The sequence below is a fragment of the Pantherophis guttatus genome, chromosome 4 (genome assembly GCF_059756535.1).
Source record: "Pantherophis guttatus breed Tessera chromosome 4, ASM5975653v1, whole genome shotgun sequence".
In the NCBI taxonomy this organism is placed as follows: Eukaryota; Metazoa; Chordata; class Lepidosauria; order Squamata; family Colubridae; genus Pantherophis; species Pantherophis guttatus.
Genome location: NC_142066.1, coordinates 139,179,738 through 139,199,250, shown reverse-complemented (window position 1 = coordinate 139,199,250; position 19,513 = coordinate 139,179,738). Strand labels below are relative to the sequence as shown.

At 39.1% G+C, this 19,513-nt stretch overlaps 1 protein-coding gene across 8 annotated transcripts in view; it reads right to left on the bottom strand.

The window, feature by feature from the left end:
- Nucleotides 1–19,513, bottom strand: part of WAC (WW domain containing adaptor with coiled-coil) — a 67,887-nt gene that overhangs the window by 22,143 nt on the left and 26,231 nt on the right. For all 8 annotated transcript variants that reach the window (XM_034402078.3, XM_034402077.3, XM_034402081.3 and 5 more), the window contains 5 exons: nucleotides 17,980–18,086; nucleotides 16,141–16,256; nucleotides 15,934–16,046; nucleotides 13,704–14,021; nucleotides 5,532–5,771 (listed from right to left, as the gene is read on the bottom strand). In XM_034402078.3, the coding sequence (XP_034257969.1) occupies nucleotides 5,532–5,771; nucleotides 13,704–14,021; nucleotides 15,934–16,046; nucleotides 16,141–16,256; nucleotides 17,980–18,086 (894 nt within the window). The remainder of the gene's footprint in view (nucleotides 1–5,531; nucleotides 5,772–13,703; nucleotides 14,022–15,933; nucleotides 16,047–16,140; nucleotides 16,257–17,979; nucleotides 18,087–19,513) is intronic.

Here is a 19,513-nt window from a genome sequence, read left to right as displayed (position 1 = left end):
CAAGAGATAGGCCAGGAACCAGGCACTTCCGAGCAGCCGCAGTTAGACAGTGACGGAGATGAGTCTTGGCTGGATCCCGACAGCGTCAGAAAGACAAGTGCGCGCAGCAGAGAAGGAGGCGTGCCAAGATTAAGCTGAGTCACTGAACCACACCCCACAGGGGATAAAAGGGGGTGTGGTGGCCATTCAGGCCTTGTGATGGACAAAACTGAAAAGCTAGCAAGTCATACTGCGTTTCTGGAACTTCGTTATATGCCCTCCTTGGATTTATTATGGACTGGACTTGACAATTCTTTGGCTTTGTGGACTTATTTTGGTGTATCGGACGGAGGAGAAAAACCTCCCTTTGTGAGTAAAGTCTTTGGCAGGCAGCTACTGGGTTGCTGCCAATTCTGTTATCTCAAAGGAATTCCTGACTGCTGGTTTTATTAACTCCTGGTTGACTGTTTGTGTGCGTGTATGAGACGGGAACAGAACAAGTGCTGGCTATTCCTGCCAGCTTGGTGTCGTTTGCAAATTTGATGAATTCTCCTTCTATCCCCTTGTTTAAATCACTGATGAAGATATTGAAGAGTACTAAGGGTCTAAGACAGAGCCTTGGGGTACCTTACTGCATACTTCCTTCCATGTAGGTGCAGTTCCATTAAGAACTACATGTTGAGTGTGGTTGGTCAGCCAGTTACGAATCAACAGTGGTAATGCTGTCTAACCCACATTTTTCTATCTTATCAAGGAGTAGGTTGTGATCTATTTTATCAAATGACTTACAGAAGACCAAATAAATCATATCCACAGTATTTCACTGGTCCACTAATTTTGTCATTTTGTCAAAGAATGCAATAAAATTTGTCTGACATGATCTGTTTTTCACAAACCCACATTGCTTCTGGTTATCACTTTGATTGCTTCTAGTGTTCACAAATTCGTTGCTTAATTATCTTTTACAGAATCTTCCCAGGTATTGAGGTCAGGCTGATAAATCTGTAGTTTCCTGGATCCATTTTTTTTCCTTTTTTCAAGTTTGGAATTACATCAACCCTTTTCCAGTCATCTGGCAGTTCCCCAGCACTCCATAATCTTTTGAAAGATATGGTCCATTGGTTCCGAGATTACGTCTACCAATTTGAACATCTAGAGTAGATAGGTATTATCCTACCATTTTCTTGATTTGACTTCTTATGCATTCTTAATCTGCAGAGGGTTTTTTTGATAGGTTGCACTATATTTTTCCTTTTATGTAAAGACAAATGCAAAAAATGAGTTAAGCAGTTCTGCTTTCTCCCTGCTGCTTGTTACCTTCTCCCTCATAGACCAATTGTTTCCTTGACATTTCCTTTTTTACATGTTGAAAGAAGGGTGGATTGATTTGGGTTTTTTGGTTATTTTTGACTTTATTGCAAGCCTTAGTTCATTTTTAGCCTTAGCTTTCCTGACTTCATATTTGCAGGTTCGGGCTATTTGCTGATATTCTACCTTAGTCATGTGCCCCTCTTTCCATTTCTTTCCATGTCTTTTTGTCTTTCAATTTATCAGAGTTCTTTGTGCTGACTTCTTTTGAGATCTCTTTATTTTTCTTCTTCATTGGAATATTACTAGATTAGAATAGGATCAAAATGTATAGGAATGGACTTCCGGTTTGGTTCCCGTCGTCGCCAGACGGTCTTTTTTTTGACCGCCAGCCCCGTCGCCTGTTAAGAGCCGCTTCGATAATTGAGAAGCGGCTTGGAAAACTCCGAATTCCAGAGGAATCGTGAGGAGAGCTGGCGAGACTAGGTAGAGCCCCTGCAAAGCCCCCAGATTGTCTTTTTTGCTTCTGGGGAGGAAACAGGCGAGGCTCCCTATCCAGCTCGCCGAGGCTCCGGACCTCGAGGACAACTCTACACTTCGTAGAGCCAGACGGCTTGACCAACCTCACCAGTGAAAACAAAGAGAATTTCTAAACAAACAGGGTGAAATCCGGACTTGAACTTCAAAACAGCAAGTATCTGTGTTAGCCCTGTGATTAAACTTTAAAGTGAAAGATTGAAAGTTTTCTGAAAATGGCGCCCGGCTTCAGCGCTAGGAAAAGCTGAAAGCGAAAGTGGATTTGCATAATTGTTTCAACACGCTACAAAGTAACATTGTCTGCTATAAGCAAAGAGAAAGGAAAACTTTTTTTAAAGTGATCCTGATCTTGATCTAACCTCACCTTTAATTTGACTAAATCTGGGGAAATTTTTTAGAGGATTTTGTGGAGGAGGAAAGGGAGAAAAGACTTCCTTCTTTGAAAAAGTTAGATCACGAGGCAGAATGCTTCAAAACAGACCAAGCCAGATGCGAAAGTGGCAGGGGGGGGATCCCCCACGCACAAGTCACAACAACAGCCTCCTAGCCAGACACAGAGCCAGAAAAAGGAGATTGATCTTGAAAATTTAAAGGAATTTATTATTCAGGCTTTGATGAGGCAAGAGGAAAACATGGATGAGAAGTTTAAAAAATCTCAACAGGAAATTAAGCAGGAGATTAAAGAAATCAAAGAGGTGGTTCAAGAAAAGTATGACAAGGTGACCAAAAAGTTAATGACAGTTGTGACTGGCCTGTCAGATGCAGTTGTGCAGACTGATAAAAAAGTGGAGGAACTTAGATCAGAAGTAGATGTTAAAATGAAGGAGGTTGACCATAAAATTTTTAATGTTGATAATAAAGCACAAAGGATTGAAAATGAGGTGACAATGATGCAATTCAGATCTATGGAATTTGCTGTAAGACTGAGAGGTATAAAAGAGAATAACAGAGAAGATTTGAGAAGGATTTGTGCTGATGCTTTAGCCGTGATATTAAAGATTAGTCCTGAAGAAATTTTTTGTAAGATGGATAAAGTTTACAGAGTAAATTCTTGGGTGGCCAAACAAAGGCAATTGCCTAGAGATGTGGTGATATATTTTACAGACAGAAGAATAAGAAATGATATTTTGCAAAGGTCCTTTGTCTCTACTGTACAAGTGGAAGGAAGGGAAATTGGAATTTATAAAGAGCTGCTGCCTAAGATGTTAAAAGACAGAAAGGATTTTGGATTTTTAGTGACTGAATTAAAAAAACAGCAAATTCCATTTAAGTGGGATGCTCTAACTGGCATAATATTGAGGTTTCAAGGAGAAAGATATCGATTAAATACTGTTGAGAAAGCGGAAAAAATTTATTTCAAAGTTTTTAAAACAGGTTCAATATCCCCACGTACTTCTTCAGTCTTAGAGATAAAGGAGAGTGATAAGGACAAGCAATTCGAACAAGAGACTGAAGAGCAGCGTAAGCAGATGGAGATGGAGGCAATGGAAATGCAGGGAGCTACAGGAGGATTTCTGGATGAGCCGCTGTTGGATCTCCCTTCAGAAACTATAATTGGACCACCTAAAAATACAAGAGAAGTGGCTTTGGAGCTAGCCTTGATGTGTGAAGCTAAAGATCAGCGTATAACTCGAGCAGTTTACAAGCAAATTAAAGAAAAACAACAACAGGAAAGGTCTAAGCCACAGCAAAACAAGAAGGGAGTTAAGGGCAATGCACAAGAATGTGAAGCCATGGGAGGAGATAAGCCGAAGACTACCGACTTGGAAGAAAGCCTTCAGCAAATGTTCTTATCGCTTCAAGAGGCTCCAGATGACAATTAAGCTTTTATCTTGGAATGTGAATGGACTAAATTCACCACAGAAAAGGAAGAAGTTATTCAATTATTTGAGACAATTTAATAATGATGTTATTTGTTTACAAGAAATCCATATTAGAATACAAGATCAAAAATACCCGATAAACTCCAGATTAGGAGCACAATTTATAGCCTCGAATTCGGAGAAAAAGAATGGTGTAGTGATTTATATAAATAAAAGATTGTCAGCTAAAACTATAGAAGCAGATGACTGTGGGAGGTTTATAGCAATTGAACTTTACACAGAAAATGGTCCAATTTGGAAAGAATGGAAAGAAGATCAAAAAACTGGTATAATGATGCACGAAGAATTGGTTAGACATATAAAAGAGAAAGGCCCAATGCATATTAAGAGGGTTTATAATGTTTTGTTAGAAAGAGATTTGGAAAATGAATTGGTTAAAGATTGCATGATAAAGTGGGCGCAAAATTTTGCAGAACTAGTTATGTTGGAAACATGGGAAAAAATATGGGTCCAGAATGTTAAATTTACACAGTCGCAGAATTTGAGGGAAAATTTTTATAAAATGTTTTATAGGTGGCATTTAGATCCTAAGAAACTGTCATGCATGTATCCTAATGTTCAACCAAAATGTTGGAGATGTGATTGTTTAGATGCTACATATTATCACATATGGTGGACTTGCAAGAAAGTGAAGGCTTTTTGGATAAAAATTTGGTGGGTTATGCAAAATGTTCTGAAGAAAAAACTCCAATTCTCTCCACAATTGTTCTTATTGGGTATAGTTAAGGGTTTTACACTGGGTGAAACAAAGCTGATATTGTATATGGTGACAGCAGCTAGATTATTGATAGGTCAATATTGGAAAAATGATGCTATGCCCACTGTTGAAGAATGGATTTTGAAGATGGCCAGTTTTGCAGAGATGGCGAAGATTTCAGCATATCTAAAAGATCGGACTCAAGAGACTTATGTATGGGAGTGGAAGAAGTGGATAGATTATGTACATAATAAATATCAAACTAGGAAATATCAGATAGCTTTTAGCTGAATGTATTATATAGGGATAGAATAATTGGATGTTATTTACGAAGAAATGAATAGCACACAGGGGGTGGAATAGTTAGGGGTTAAAGTATTATAAAATGTGATTTTGATTTGGATTTCATCTTGAGGAAGTCATGGGGGGAGGGGAGGGTTAGGGAGGGTTTGGGGGGGGGGGAAACCGGGGGGAAAATGTATTTGTAAAACTTTTTAAATAAATAAAAAAAATTTATAGGAACAATTTTTTTCTCATAAAAAAACTAGGACTAGATTCATCCACTGGCACTGACAAAAGGTCATGCAAAACAGGCAAAATTAATGTGCAGAACATTAAGTGCACAATGTATTTGTTAATCTTCTGAATTCATCAATTTATATGGTAAGTTACTAGCTTTGATGGCTTTAAAAAGATATTGGATAATTCATGGACAACAGACTTATCAAAGAGCTACTAATCTTGATGATACAGTGAGCAAATGTGAAAAGTAAAATAATAGCTGTATATAGACCCTTGGCTGTTTCTAATGTTTCAAGATAGACACTAGGTTTTTAAAAGGGAAAGAATAGGAAGAAGTGTTGTCTATAAGATAATCAAAAGTAGGATTCAACTTTGAGTTCTGCTTTCACGCAATTCCTCTGCAAATATTGGATTCAAAATCTGTTTCCAGGTATTATAGAGCACCATCTCAAGTAATACACAGTATAATTAACCAGAAATACCCTTCACAAATTTCTAACAATATACTAATCTTATTCTATTTCTAACACTGTATCTTCTTATAAAAATAGAATTCCCCAATCAATACATTTGGATAATTTTAAAAAATTATAAAACCAACCTACCTTCATTTATTTTGGATATATCTACGCTAGAATTATTAAGCTGCAAGGTGGCTTGAAGAGCAGGCAGTAACTGTCGAAGGAGATTGGGATCCTGGAGTAATGGAGGAATTGGTGATTGCGAGACAGGTGAAACAGGGACAGTAGAAGCAGATGAAGTTGGTGCAGAAGGTAGATTTAACCCAGAAGCAGATGATGTAGAAGGAGTTGTACAGGTGTGGGATAGAGACTTGTCCAAAGATTCTGAAAATAAAGGGAAAAAAGTTGCTTTTTCCAAAAAAACTCTGTCACTTACCATGTATCAGTTACAGGAAATTGAATCACCACCCCTTTGTAAGATGTCATCACGAGATATGTTTTAAGTACATAAAGTTGCATTCCCCGAAATATGACCTCTTGTCATCAGTTGTGTCATCTTCTACTCCCTAAGTGGTCCAGGAAGAGAAGGTGTATAAAATAGTTTGACACATTATCAAATGTGTCAATTATTATTCTAAAATAATAGCCTTGGTAGTACAGTGGTCTAAAGCACCCTGTTATTAAGACCAGCTGCCTGCAATTACTGCAGGTTCGAATCTCGCCAAGCTCAAGGTTGACTCAGCCTTCCATCCTTTCTAAGGTAGGTAAATTGAGGACCCAGTTGTGGGGGCAATAAGCTGACTTTGTATAAATATACAAAAGGATGAAGGCTATTGCTTAGCACATTGTAAGCCGCCCTGAGTCTCCGGAGAAGGGAGGCATATAAATTAAATTTAAAAAAAAAAAATTATCATATGACCAAACTTTAATTTCCCAAAGTAGTTGACCAAAGAAAATAATGCTGTTGAATAAAGTTCAAAATAAAACACCCATTGGATGATAATGAATTTATACAAGCAGAAAGTAGTAACAATCTAATTTGAATATATAAATCGACTGTATCAAAACAGAAGCTCATCTGATCAGATAGTACCAAATTTTAGAATACATAAAATATGAGCAAATATTTTGCTCTTTTGCCTTTTGAAAGTTTATAAATCTCTTGGTTTCACTAAGATGAGTGGTGGCCCAGTGGTGAAGATGCTTGCCTCTCACTTGGAAAGTCAAGAGTTCAATCCTAGGAAGAGGCAGATGTTTCTCTCCTAGGGCAGAAAGAAATGTCTTTCTTTCAAGGTCTGAGAGTCAAAACATATCAGGAAAAATTGGAGGAACTGTATATGTACAGCCTGAAGGACAGAAAGGAAAGGGGAACATGATTTAAACCTTTAAATATATTAAGGGTGTGAATCAGGCAGTATTTTCAATGTTAAATAAAAATCCAAGAACACAGGGACACAGCTTCAAACTGATAGAAATTAAAGTTAGATAGTTTTACTTCACAGACAGAGTACTAGAAGTTTGGAACCAACTCCCAGTGTAGGTAGTGAGTCAATCATCAGTCGCTATCCTAATATGATTAGGATAAGCACCTGCCAATCATCCAACAAAAATTAAAAAATAAAATAAATTTTAAAAAATGAATAAATAAATTAAAATTTGAAGGGGCAGACTTGGTGGACCATTAGGTATTGTCAGGTATTGTCTGCCACCAATTTTCCATGTTTCTAAGGTTAATGAAATATTTCATAGTACTTGCTTCATTTTCTCCAGAACCATATGGACTTATTTCAATCACACTTTAATGTGCAATACTCTATCAAATCTAATGAATGGCCAAGGCAAATTTATCATTAGTATCAGTGCTATTAGAGCCACAGTTCTGATCACCAAATCTTACTACATATTACATTATGTTCCTTTGGCCCAATAGGTAAATTTCAGTGGTTTCAAACTAACCTATTTTACAAAACATGTAGAAGAGTTTCATTTCTTCAGCTTTCCCACTGTTGATAGGAGTTTCTCCAGATTCAGTGTGGGGGTCCCTTATTTGTTTTCTTTATATTCTTTTCCTTTATGATTTTGTATTGTAATTCCAACCACCATGCATATACTGACAACTTTCAAATTTATTCACCTGTCCCTACCTGTTTGGCACAGTATAGGGTGGGTGTCAGCAACGTGCAGCTCCCGAGCCACATGCAGCTCTTTCGTCCCCCTGCTGTGGCCTCTGTCGGCTGGCTGGCACCGCCCCTCGCCCTCCCCTCCCAGTCACTCCTCATATGGCCCGAGAAGGTAAGGGCAACAGCGAGGATGGAGACTCGCTCCATATTCCAGAGAGGGAGGGAAGCGCCCCTGTACTTGCCTCTCATCTCACAGGCACTTCTGGCTGCTGCATGCACCTTGGTCACTCGGGGAGACACAGGACTTGATTTCCACTCCGAGACACAACTGGCCCGGTTGTGTCCAATGCACAGGAGGACGGGACACCGTCTCCCCCATTGTGAAGCATGCTAAATTTAAGTGTGCTGCGCAAGGCCCAGCGAGAGCAGCGAACAGGCCATGGAGGTGGCAAGAGCAGCAGAGTGACATGCGAGGAGTGACTGGGTGGGGAGGGCAAGGGAGCTTCATTTATCTGGAAACCTGAAATGACTCTTGATTTAAATCATATGGTAAAAAGCACCTAAAGAAGAAGGAAGAACAGGGGGAAAAAACCCAACCCTGTTTTTGGAAATGGTTCAAAAGGGAGCACATACAAACACACAAGAGAGGGGGGAGAGAGACAAGGGAGGAGAGAGAGATGAGAGAAAGAAAAGAGAAAAAGAGAGAGAAATGAGAAAATGATGGAGGGAGAGAATGAGAGAGGAAAAAGAGAAACAAACAAGAGAAAATGAGAGGGAGAGAGAAATGAGCTGGAGGGAGAGAATGAGATAGAGGGAAAAGAGGGAGAGAGAGAGAGAGAGAGAGAGAGAGAGAGAGAGAGAGAGAGAGAGAGGAAGGAAGGAGAGGGAGGGAGGGAGGGAGAGAGGGGGAGGGGAGGGGGAGGGGGAGGGGGAGAAGGAAAAGAAATAAACAGGAGAGAGAGACCCATTTCGCACAGAAAACATCCAGAGCCACAAAACCCGGGTAGGTGTGGCTGGGACAGGTCATGTGACTGGGTGGGAGTGACATTGAGTTGGCCACACCCACCCAGGTTTTATGGCTCCCAGTGTTTTCTTTTCTGTGGGAAACGGGTCCAAATGGCTCTGAGTGTTTATGGTTGCAGACCCCTGGTATTTCTAATTGACCAGGCACAATTTCAGATTAGGTGTGAAATTGTTCCCTTGTGCTCCCCATTTTAAACTGACCAATGGATAAAACTTAATACAATGCTCTACTCTGATCAAGTTATGTCGGCTGGCGACACCCAGGGGGAGGGCCTTCTCTGTGGGAGCCCCAGCCCTGTGGAATGAACTGCCCCCGGAAATACGTAATTTAATTTAATTTAATTTAATTTAATTTAATTTCCAATTTATATACCGCCCTTCTCCCTGAGGACTCAGGGCGGTGTACAGCCAAGATAAAAAACATAGAATACAAATATTAAAACATTTAAAAATATATATAAATTTGGCCCGAAAGTTAAGGATCACAGACTAATTAAAAGAATTTAAAAATTTCTTCTTAAGCCAATCGGTAATATCTCCGACCTCCGGGTGTTTCGTTGCACTCTGAAGACCCTGTTGTTCCGCCAGGCCGGGCTATTAACATAACGTTTTAAATTGGGGTATTTTAAATTTCTGGGATTTTAATTGGAGCCTAATTATTTAATGATTTTAAATTTTAATTGTTGTTTTTGTTTCTGTGTTTTTAAATAGGCTGTACACCGCCCTGAGTCCTTCGGGAGAAGGGCGGTATAGAAATAAAATTATTATTGTTATTATTATTATTATCATCCCTTTCTGTAACTCACATTGAGTTCAAGGTTGTCAGTCTAACACTGTTCATTAAAAATTGTTAAAATATGCTATTTCCATTTAAGTAAATGTTTTCTCACAATTGAGAAGGCTTGGCTCATCTTACTTGTGTCATACTTGGAATTGCTATCTGAATTATACAAGAATCCACTATGCTTTCTGATGTGGTCAGAATTTGTATACATTATACTAGACGTTGCATATTTTGTCACTATCGCTTTATCACCAGCCCTTCCACGATTTAGAAAAAGATACTATTATTAATTTATGGTGTTAACACAACATGCTTTACTTATGAACATATCCAATATTTGAATGACTTGCTGGTGTCTGATGTATTTCTGTGTGTAACCTGACTATCAAGTCAGAGTTATTTAGTTTTACTGACATTTGAATCACTATATCACAGTTTAATTCTGGATCTTTGGAACAGATACGTAACTTGGAATCAAAGCACTACAAAAAAATTAATAACCACTAAAATGCTAATTTTTCATGGGGGGATTATGAACTTGCTTAAAAATAAATTCTCACCTATAACTTTGAATGTGTAGAGCTTAGTATCATTATAGGGCAGCGGCCCCCAACCTTTTGGACGCCATGGACCAGTTCCATGGAAGGCAGTTTTCCCGCGGACTGGAGGGTGCGTGGTTTTGCATGCTGCCTTGATCCTATGTGTAAGTGGATGGGGCTTCGCTTGCTTGTGCACCCCAGTTCCTGGTGGGCTGTGAACCAGTACCAGTCTGAGGCCCAGGGGTTGAAGACTCGTGTTATAGGACGCAGACCTCTTATTACAGAAGCACTTTATTATGTAAGACTATAACTGGCTGTAACATACTGTTCTATCAGCTGATTTAAGCAATGTTTCAACTACAGTTAGTTTTAAGCACAGAATAAATAAATTACTACCACCACAGGCTGTTCACACTTCGTCACATACAATTATGTGTGAGCTGGGTGGTAAATAACTATGTAGAAGAGTGCTCACCAATGGCTGTCAAAATAAAAATGGGAGATCCAGTAGGGCTTCACATACTCCATTACCGGGCCCTGTACTCTTTTACATGGCTAAGTGAAATAAACACTTAACAAATATGTTGACAACATAAAATAGAGTGAAGGAGGAGGATTGAAATAATTGAGTGCAATAAAACCACAGAAGGTTATCTCAATAGGTTAGTGAAACAAAAAAAACTAAAATCTAACAGAAATAAATGAAATATTATGCACTTAGGAAACAGAAAACCAATACATAGGCGGGGGCTCTCTGTCTTGAGAATATTACTTCTGAAAAACATTTTAGAAACTGATTACTAATAATATGGTTCCTTAAACAGAAAATGCAATTTTAAGTTGCATCAATAGAAATATAGTTCACAAATCTCAAAAGCTAATACAGGTATTCCTTGTTTTATGACAGTCCAAAATTTCTGTTGCTAATTGAGACATTTGTTAATTGAATTTTGCCCCATTTTACGACCTTTCTTGCCACAGTTGCTGTGAATCACTGCAGTTATTAAATTAGTATAACAGCTGTTGAGTGAATCTGGCTTCCACATTGACTTTGCTTGTGAGAAGGTCGCAAAAGGAAATCTTGTGATTCCGGAACACTGCAACCGTCAAAAATATGAGTCAAGTTACCAAGTATCCAAATTTTGATCATGTGACCATAGGGTTGCTGTACTGGTTATAAGTGTGAAAAATGGCCAAAAGTCACTTTTTTCAGTGCCGTTATAACTTTAAATAGTCATTAACAAACTATTTTAAGTCAATTAATTCCTGTAATTATGTATTGTTTTGCATTGGTCTGAGCACCTTAAGTACTATATCCAATTTTGGGCACATAACTGCCCACCTAGTATTGAGCTTCAAAGAATAATAGTGATCAGTAAGTAGTTGACTAGTACACATCTTCAACTACAAAACACTTACATTATAAACTATAGTATAGACAAAAAATGTGACATATGAATGAACATCCCTCTGCATTTAGCTACCTCATTTCTATTACAAGACCAACTCATTGATCAATGAAGACTTTGTTAACTAGTTTCCTGCTACAAAGATAAAAGTAAATTAATGGCTTCTGAACAAGGCAAGATATAAAGCCAATCATTAACAATTGCTTTGTATCTTGATATATTCAAGAGCCAGTAAATCTAAACGCCTTGTTCTCAGATTTTATCTACTGGAAAACAACCTGCTATTTGTATGCTAATGTAAAAGTATTATCATTATTAGAAATGACTGAAAATTCAGCACATTTACAGATTTTCCATAAACTAAAATCATGTAACACATTTAAAAACAAGTTTTCAAAATAGAACAAAGATGATACATAAGACAAATTTCTCAATTATGAACATAAAAAAGATATAAAGTAAAAGCAAAATACTCTTGGCTTTGAAGATAGGAATGTACTGTTTTCTACAAAGTCAAAGACAATTAAATCTATTTAGCTCTGGACTAAACAGAAAATAAAGCTGGGGAGAACAAACTTGTTGAACTTTCTGTCCCCTCCCCCAAATTAAGTCCTGAAACTAAATTCTCCATCTCTGCCCTCCAATCTTGATCCATTTTAACCACCTCATTTGCTAAATTGACTACACATCTTACCATGATGAGTGACTGCCAGGCTGAAGAGTAGAGGAAATGAAGGAAGCAAGCAAAGAAATTTTTTCTCTGATCAGCTAGAGCACATTTCCTTTAAACTGCCAGCAGGAACAGAAGGTGGGTCTCAAGGACTCAACTGCTGCGGTAGGCCATTTGCTGCACGTGTTGTTCTCTAGCTAGCTGAACTTTTTTTTTTTATTACTTTTCAGCAGAGGCTGAGTCCTTAGAAAGCTTTTTGTTGCTGACTGACTCCCTTTAGGACCCAGTAGGGAGTCAGACAAATAACAAAAAGCTTCCCAAGGATCTAGCTTTCCAAGGACTCAGCCTCTGTCTCAGTTGGCATTTATTGCAAATGTTGAGCTCCAGCTGACCAGATTCCTTGCTTCCTTTCCTCTACTCTTCAGCTTGACAGTCACTCATCGAGGTAAGTAACTCACAGATTTTGTCACCCACTTTCCAGGGTGGTTAAAAGAGATCAAGATTGGAGGGTAAAGATGAAAAATTTACTTTCCGTATCTAATTGAGCGGGGTGGGGGGGGGGGAGAAAAATCAACAAGTTTGTTCTCCCCAGCTTTTTTCTGTTTTCTTTATTAAGAAATGTGGGTTTCTTGGGGAAGGAAGGGATTAAACAAAGAAAATGTTTTGGGAAGATCGTCCTGAAGCTTTACATGCAAGCAGTTGGCTTACCGAAAGCTAGCAAGAATCAGACATTTCTCTTCAGAGGCAGTCTCCGAAGAGATCAAGGCAGAGGCCCAGCCCACAAGCATGGCTTCATCATTGACCAAGCACAGAGGCTTGTTTGGAAGCCTCTCTAGCATTGGAACATAGCGCTAGGCCCTAAACTAGCAGGTCTCTTCCTCCCCGCTGGGCTGCTTTTGGCTTTGCAAAGCTTTTTGCTGCTTGTCTACCTCCTTTACGGTCCCAGTTGGGTATTTGGCCTCAGAGAGCTCCCACCCACCCATGAGGAACCCCATGCTTTTCTTAACAACCCACATGTTTGTTTAACAGGGGCATTTGGAAGAACAAAGAGTGGAAATTGTTAAATGAGGCTATCTCACTTAATGGCCATCCATACTTGTGACCATAATGAGGTGGTTCCAGAATATACAGAGAGCATAGTCTATTACTGAGCTATTGCACTTTTCCACAATAGTTCAGAATTACAGTTCAGAATTAGGGATAAATATCCAGAAATTTTGAAATCAAAGAGAATGAAAAAAAGGCAAAAATTGTAATAGGTGCAATACCAGCCTAAACCTATTTCATTATTTTAGTAACATTAAAATTGTAATAACTTGACCAGTAAATCAATGGAGAAAATAAAATTCATAATAGCAAACTCAAAATATCATTATCTACAGACAGAGATCCACTCATGGGATTTTTCCTAGCCACCCTGCCACAAAACTCTGTTATATTTAAAAATGTGTCTTGAAAATAAAGACTTTGAAACTTATCACATGATCAGTATATCACATCACATCACATGCACACGAGCAGACTGAAGAAATGAGGAATGCTAAGAAGTCTTTCTCATACAGTATACTTCTATATTGAAATTCCTAGAAATTAATGAATTCAACAATAGGGCATATGAGATTTACTACTTTGTACTAAAATGCACACATGGAAGTACAGAGTTTGTAGTTAATAGAAAACTTCAGGTTTCCTATTAAGATAGAGCAGACTATTATTTTTAAAGATACAGGTTTCAGTCCCAACATTCAACACAAAATAGATTAATACACACCTGACAAGCTTTTTCTCTCTGTTTTTTGTGAAGGGATGGAAGAAGTGGGTGTAGGCAGTTTTGATAAAGAAGATGCCCCATTTGCATCAAATGATTTCTTTGGCTGATGATCTGACTGTAAAGAAAATGGACTAGGAGGAACAGAACTTGGAGTAGTAGAAGGGTGAACCACTGTTTTGATGGGATGTTGTACTGGGGTAGAACTACTGTGAGTTTCTGTCCTTGGCAGTCTGTAGTCTCTATCATTGTGTCTACTTGTCTGAGACAAAATATTCTGTGGAAGCATGTTAGCGGCATCACTGGAATGCTTCTCTTCCACTTTATCATTCACAAAGTTGAAAAGAGAAATAGAAAACACCAAGTTAGTGCTTTATTAATATACTGCATTTACTATTTCTTTCTATTTCAACATCAACAGAAATTAGTATACAATATTTTTTTAAAAAAGTACTTAAAATATTGCTTAAACCAAACTGAAGTTTTGTAACATCCCCATGATCAAAAAACAGTAAAAAAAAAAGTTTGAATGTTTCAGCAGAAGAGTAGGTATCTATGAATATTTCTGAGAACTTGAAATTCAATAGGCTGTCATTATAAAATCTACAAGTAGTCAACATACAATCACAATTGGGACTAGAATTTCTGCACCTAAGTCATTGCGGTTTTAAAGGTTATACAGCCAGTTGTTAGGTGACTGCATCTATTGATGATGGCTATCCCTCTTCTCCCTGTTGTGGTCAGTAACTGCAGGTTCTTAAGTGAATTCCAACCCCAATCCAAGCCATTCTGGCCTTAGTCCTTCCCAGTCTCAAGCCTTAGTAAGGCAAGGGGCTATCCCAACTCCGAAGTTTCCAAAGACAGCACAACTTTAGTCTCCTTGGAAGGTGGGGAGGGAGAGATGTTTGTGAACACACACAGTTCTAGCCACTTTGGAAAGCTGTTCTGCCTATAGAAGCCTCCCTCTGCAATATCCAAACTGATTTAAAGCTGTGTTCTCTTTGCAGGCCTTCCCTACCCTCCATTTCCAGAGTGGCTAAAGCTGGGTTGCCTTTGCACATCTTTCTGAAAACAGTTCAGTCTTAGCCAACTGTAGGAAATGTTTGCCAGAAAATCTGGGTCCAAAAAGTAGACAGCAAAAGCAGAGAAATTCTGGGTGCAAAAGGCAAAAGATTGATGTAGGGAATTGGGAAAGAAGGAAGTTGGGCAAACGAATACTTGTTGGCACTTGCAGAGAGTGAAGGAATGCTTACTGGTTTGTTTGCTGCGATGTATCATGTGGGGATGGAAGAGCTGGGCAAATGAATACTTGCTTGTGGTTGCTGAGGCTTCCTACGGTACGGTAAACAGTGCAGAGCCATGTGTTTTAGGGCTGCTTGCCGCCTTGAATTGCAGGATCCAGGCCAACCAAAAGGGCAGAGATTGGCAGTGGAGGGGAGATAAGTAAGGGAGACCTGAAATACCCCTGTAGCCAAAAGTGCAGGAAAGTTGCCAAACACCTGCATTTTGATTAAGTGAGTGCAGGGCCGTGCAAAGACTGTAACTTCATGATCCATTTTTTTCAGCACCATTGTAATTTTGAACAGTTGCTGAATAAATGGTCGTAAGTATATGTATATACGAATGTATATAATTTGTATTTTCATTGCTATCACAGCATAGTACAGGGGTGTCAAACTCAAGGGCAAGGGTCAAATCCGGCCCACGGGGTGCTTAGATCTGACCCATGGGCCCACCCTGGAAACAGTGAAGGACTGGCCCACAGTGCCTCTGCCAGCGAAAAGGGAGCTTGGGGAAACCGGGCACGGCCCTCGTGAGCTCCCTTTTGGCTGGCAGAGGGCTGCAGGAGGCCATTGCAGCCAGAAATGGAGCCCAGGAGGGCCGACGTGGTCGAAAATGGAGCCTTGATGAGTGACATTGAGCTGGCCACTTCCAGGGGACCGGGACCTGGCCCCGATCCCCCAAGGTCAAACACAACCCTGATGTGGCCTTCAATGAAATCGAGTTTGACACCTCTGCAGTAGTACAAACGAAAGAAAAAAAGCTTTATTTTCTTCTGTTGATATACAATGTATAGTTTTCAGTGAACATATTAAAAAACTAAATGTTAAGGGAAAGAAATACATATATTTCTGACACATATACATGACATATTTATAAAATGTGGTCGACTGAAGAAAAATAATTTCAAAAAGAACATGTGCAGGAATATTATTGCGTAAAATAGACATACTTCCACTAGCAAACCCACTAGCAGCAGTCGCTTGCATCACCTCTCTTCTGTAATCTCTATCTTTTGGAAAACTGTTGACAGACATTTTGCTTGCTTCTTTTTGTCTCTGCTCTCTGGTGTAAAAAAAAATTAATTAATTAATTAATTAAAATGAAACCATTTGGTAAGTTTACTATTCTACAATTTATATTTATATTAATTACTTACCTTTCAAGCCATTCTTTTGGTTTTTCCCACTGTGAAACTTCCGTTCGGCAGTTGTAGTAATATTTTTTGCCAGAAGAACTAATGTGCTCAGACCAGTCATCTGCAGAATCATAAGACTAAAAAAAAAAATATTGCAATTAACCTGATGGGATTTTAGAAATATCAACTTCTCAGTTTTGAACATTAACACACATTTCATTGAAAATATTCCTTTCAGAAAAATATCATAACAGGAGCACAGTGGTTAGAATGAAGTATTGCAGATTTATTCTGCCATCGGCCAACAGTTCAGGTTCGATTCTCACCAGGCTCAAGGTTGTCTCAGCCTTCCATCCCTTCGAAGTAGGTAAAATGAGGACCCAGATTATTGGGGGCAATATGCTGACTCTGTAACCGCTTAGAGAGGGATGTAAAGCATTGTGAAGTGTTATAAGTCTAAGTGCTATTGCTATTGCTATTTTATACTATAATTTCTAATAGGCCTCAGATGGAGTCACTTTGGTTATTTGAATCTTCCAGTATGGGTAATCTTCCATTTGTTGACCTTGAACGAAGTGGCACTGCCTTAGACAGACCCAAAACATACACTGAGCCTTAAACAGACCCAGTGTATGATTTGGGAGTCATAGTTCCTGCTCGAAGAACAGGTAGCAACTGTAGCTAGGAGGGCCTTTGCATACCTGCGGGTATATGCCAGCTGCACTCATTCCTGGAATTGGGGGGGGAGGGAGAATGCCCTCATTACCTCTCACCTAGATTACCGCAATGCACTCTGCTGTTCAATCTCAGTGCTTCTGGGTGCAATTCAAGGTACTGGATGTCATCCATAAAGCCCTGCCTGGCTTAGGGCTGGTTACTGGAGGAATTGTCTTTCACAAATTATTTTACCTGTACAATTCAATCAGGCAAGATGGGTATGCTTCAGATTTCATTGGCCAAAGAATGTAAATTTGCAGGGCCTAAAAACCTTTTCTGTCTTAGCATCCAGTTTATGGAACATCCCACCTCTGAAGATCAGGATAGCCCTGACACTGTTGGGCTTTCATAAGACCCTGAAGACTTCTGTACCCAGGCCTGAGGTGCTGAAGATTTGCAGGAATTAGGTTCTTGGTTGGCTAATAATTTCAGTTGATGCTGCTTGGCAGTTTTCGCGGGTGTTTGTATGTCTGTCTTTGGTTATTCGGGTTTTCTCAGGCGTAAAATTGGAGGTTTCTTGGCAACGTTTCGACGAAGTCTCATTCGTCATCTTCAGGTTGGTGTTCTCGGCTTCGTGCCTCCTGGAAGCACGAAGCCGAGAACACCAGCCTGAAGATGACGAATGAGACTTCGTCGAAACGTCGCCAAGAAACCTCCAATTTTACGTGGGAGAAAACCCAAATAACCAAAGACAGACAGACAGACAGACAGACAGACAGACAGACAGACAGACAGACAGACAGACATATATATATATATTACTTTAACTTATTGAGATGGGCAGCCATATAAAGTGGGCGGGTGGGTTGATAAGCAGATTAATTTAGAAATCGTAACTGGTTTAAGAACATAACTCAACAGCTTTTAAATGGTAACAGAGAATTTAGTTTCATTAATTAATTCTCTTAATTAAACTAATGCTGATACAATGACATCCAAACTGCTATTTTTAAACTTTGCATGTGTTTTGAACTGAAATATGAATTTATCTCAAACTTAAATTACGTAGAACATAGTATATGCAATTTTGTTTCTTTGATTTCTATTAAGTGTAATTATCAAGAATTTCTTGAAAAGGGAAGCAAACTGTATGCAAAATATAATAAAACAACTTAATTGGGCAAATTCAATGTAAGTACTTACTGCATCAGATGTTTTGCTTGGATTATTGCTAGGATTAGAAGTATGTGAATTTGAGCTATGAAGAGCACTGTGGTTATGAGAGTTTTCTTGTGGAGAATAACTGGTCCCTAGAAAACAATGATTTATGTTATTTCTCAATTATTTAAATTCAACATTTTAATTTACTTTGGTGCAGAAAGGTCAACCATCATGTATTTCACACACATACAGATACAAGCAAACATACATACATACATACATACACTTTGTTCTGTACCAATTTGCCACTGCAAAAAAATGGCCTCTAATATTTTCTAAAGAAAGAAACCGTTTTTGAATTGAAATATAAAACAAACAATAAAATATTATGTATGTAAAAATCATTAATAAAACTGCCTCAGAAAAAAGTTCAATCAGAACAGAATTCAAAATTTCCACAACCAGAATTAAACAAGTTTTCTAAAACATTACTTGAAAAATATGCTAAAGTATAACAGCCATGAAATTAACAACAAAAGTTTCTACCATCCTACAATCCATCCATCTATCCATCTATCCATCCATGCTAACAATACCTCCAACTCCCAGCCCACAAGAGGCAGTCCAGGAAGGTACCATGTTCAATGGTATCAGTAACTGCAGAGATGATCAATTAAGATTAGGAGATGGCTATTCCACCCATGCAAAGTCCTGTGAACAATAATCCACTAGAGTGACCAATGCCATTTCAACCTATATGATTTTAATTTAAATCTTGACTGACAGAGATCTAGATAATCTGTATGTTCTGGCAGTCTCTGAAATTGAATCACAATCCCTTTCTCAACAATGCAGGTAGTTTTTTTTATTTTTTTATTTATTTTTATTAGATTTCTATACCGCGCTACTCCCGAAGGACTCAGAGCAGTGTGCACAGCCAAACAATAAAAAACACATACATACAAAATTTAAAAATAGAATAAAATCAAATTAAATAATTTTGGCCCCGACAAATTTAAAACCCCAAACTTTTAAAACCAATTTAAAATTGAATATATAAAATACTAAAAGATATTTAAATTTTTAAAAATCTCTTATAAAAGAGGGGGAAAATTAGGCCAGGCCGGCCTGGTGAAATAGTAAGGTCTTTAAGGCGCGGCGGAAGGTGCGCAAATCCGGGATCCTCCGTATCTCTGGGGGGAGCTCATTCCAGATAGTAGGTGCCCCCACAGAGAAGGCTCTCCCCCTGGGGGCCGCCAGTCGGCATTGTTTGGCTGACGGCCCCTCGAGGAGCCCCTCTCTATGGGAGCGTACCAGCCAGTGGGAGGCTATTGGTGGTAGTAGGCGGTCCCGCAAGTACCCAGGTCCTAAGCCATGGAGCGCTTTAAAGGTGGTAACCAGAACCTTGAAGCGCACCCGGAAGACCACCGGGAGCCAGTGCAGCTCGCGCAGGAGGGGTGTTACATGGGAACGCCATGTCGCTCCCATTACCACCCGCGCGGCCGCACTCTGCGCCAGTTGGAGCCTCCGGGTGCTCCTCAAGGGGAGCCCCATGTAGAGAGCGTTGCAGTAGTCC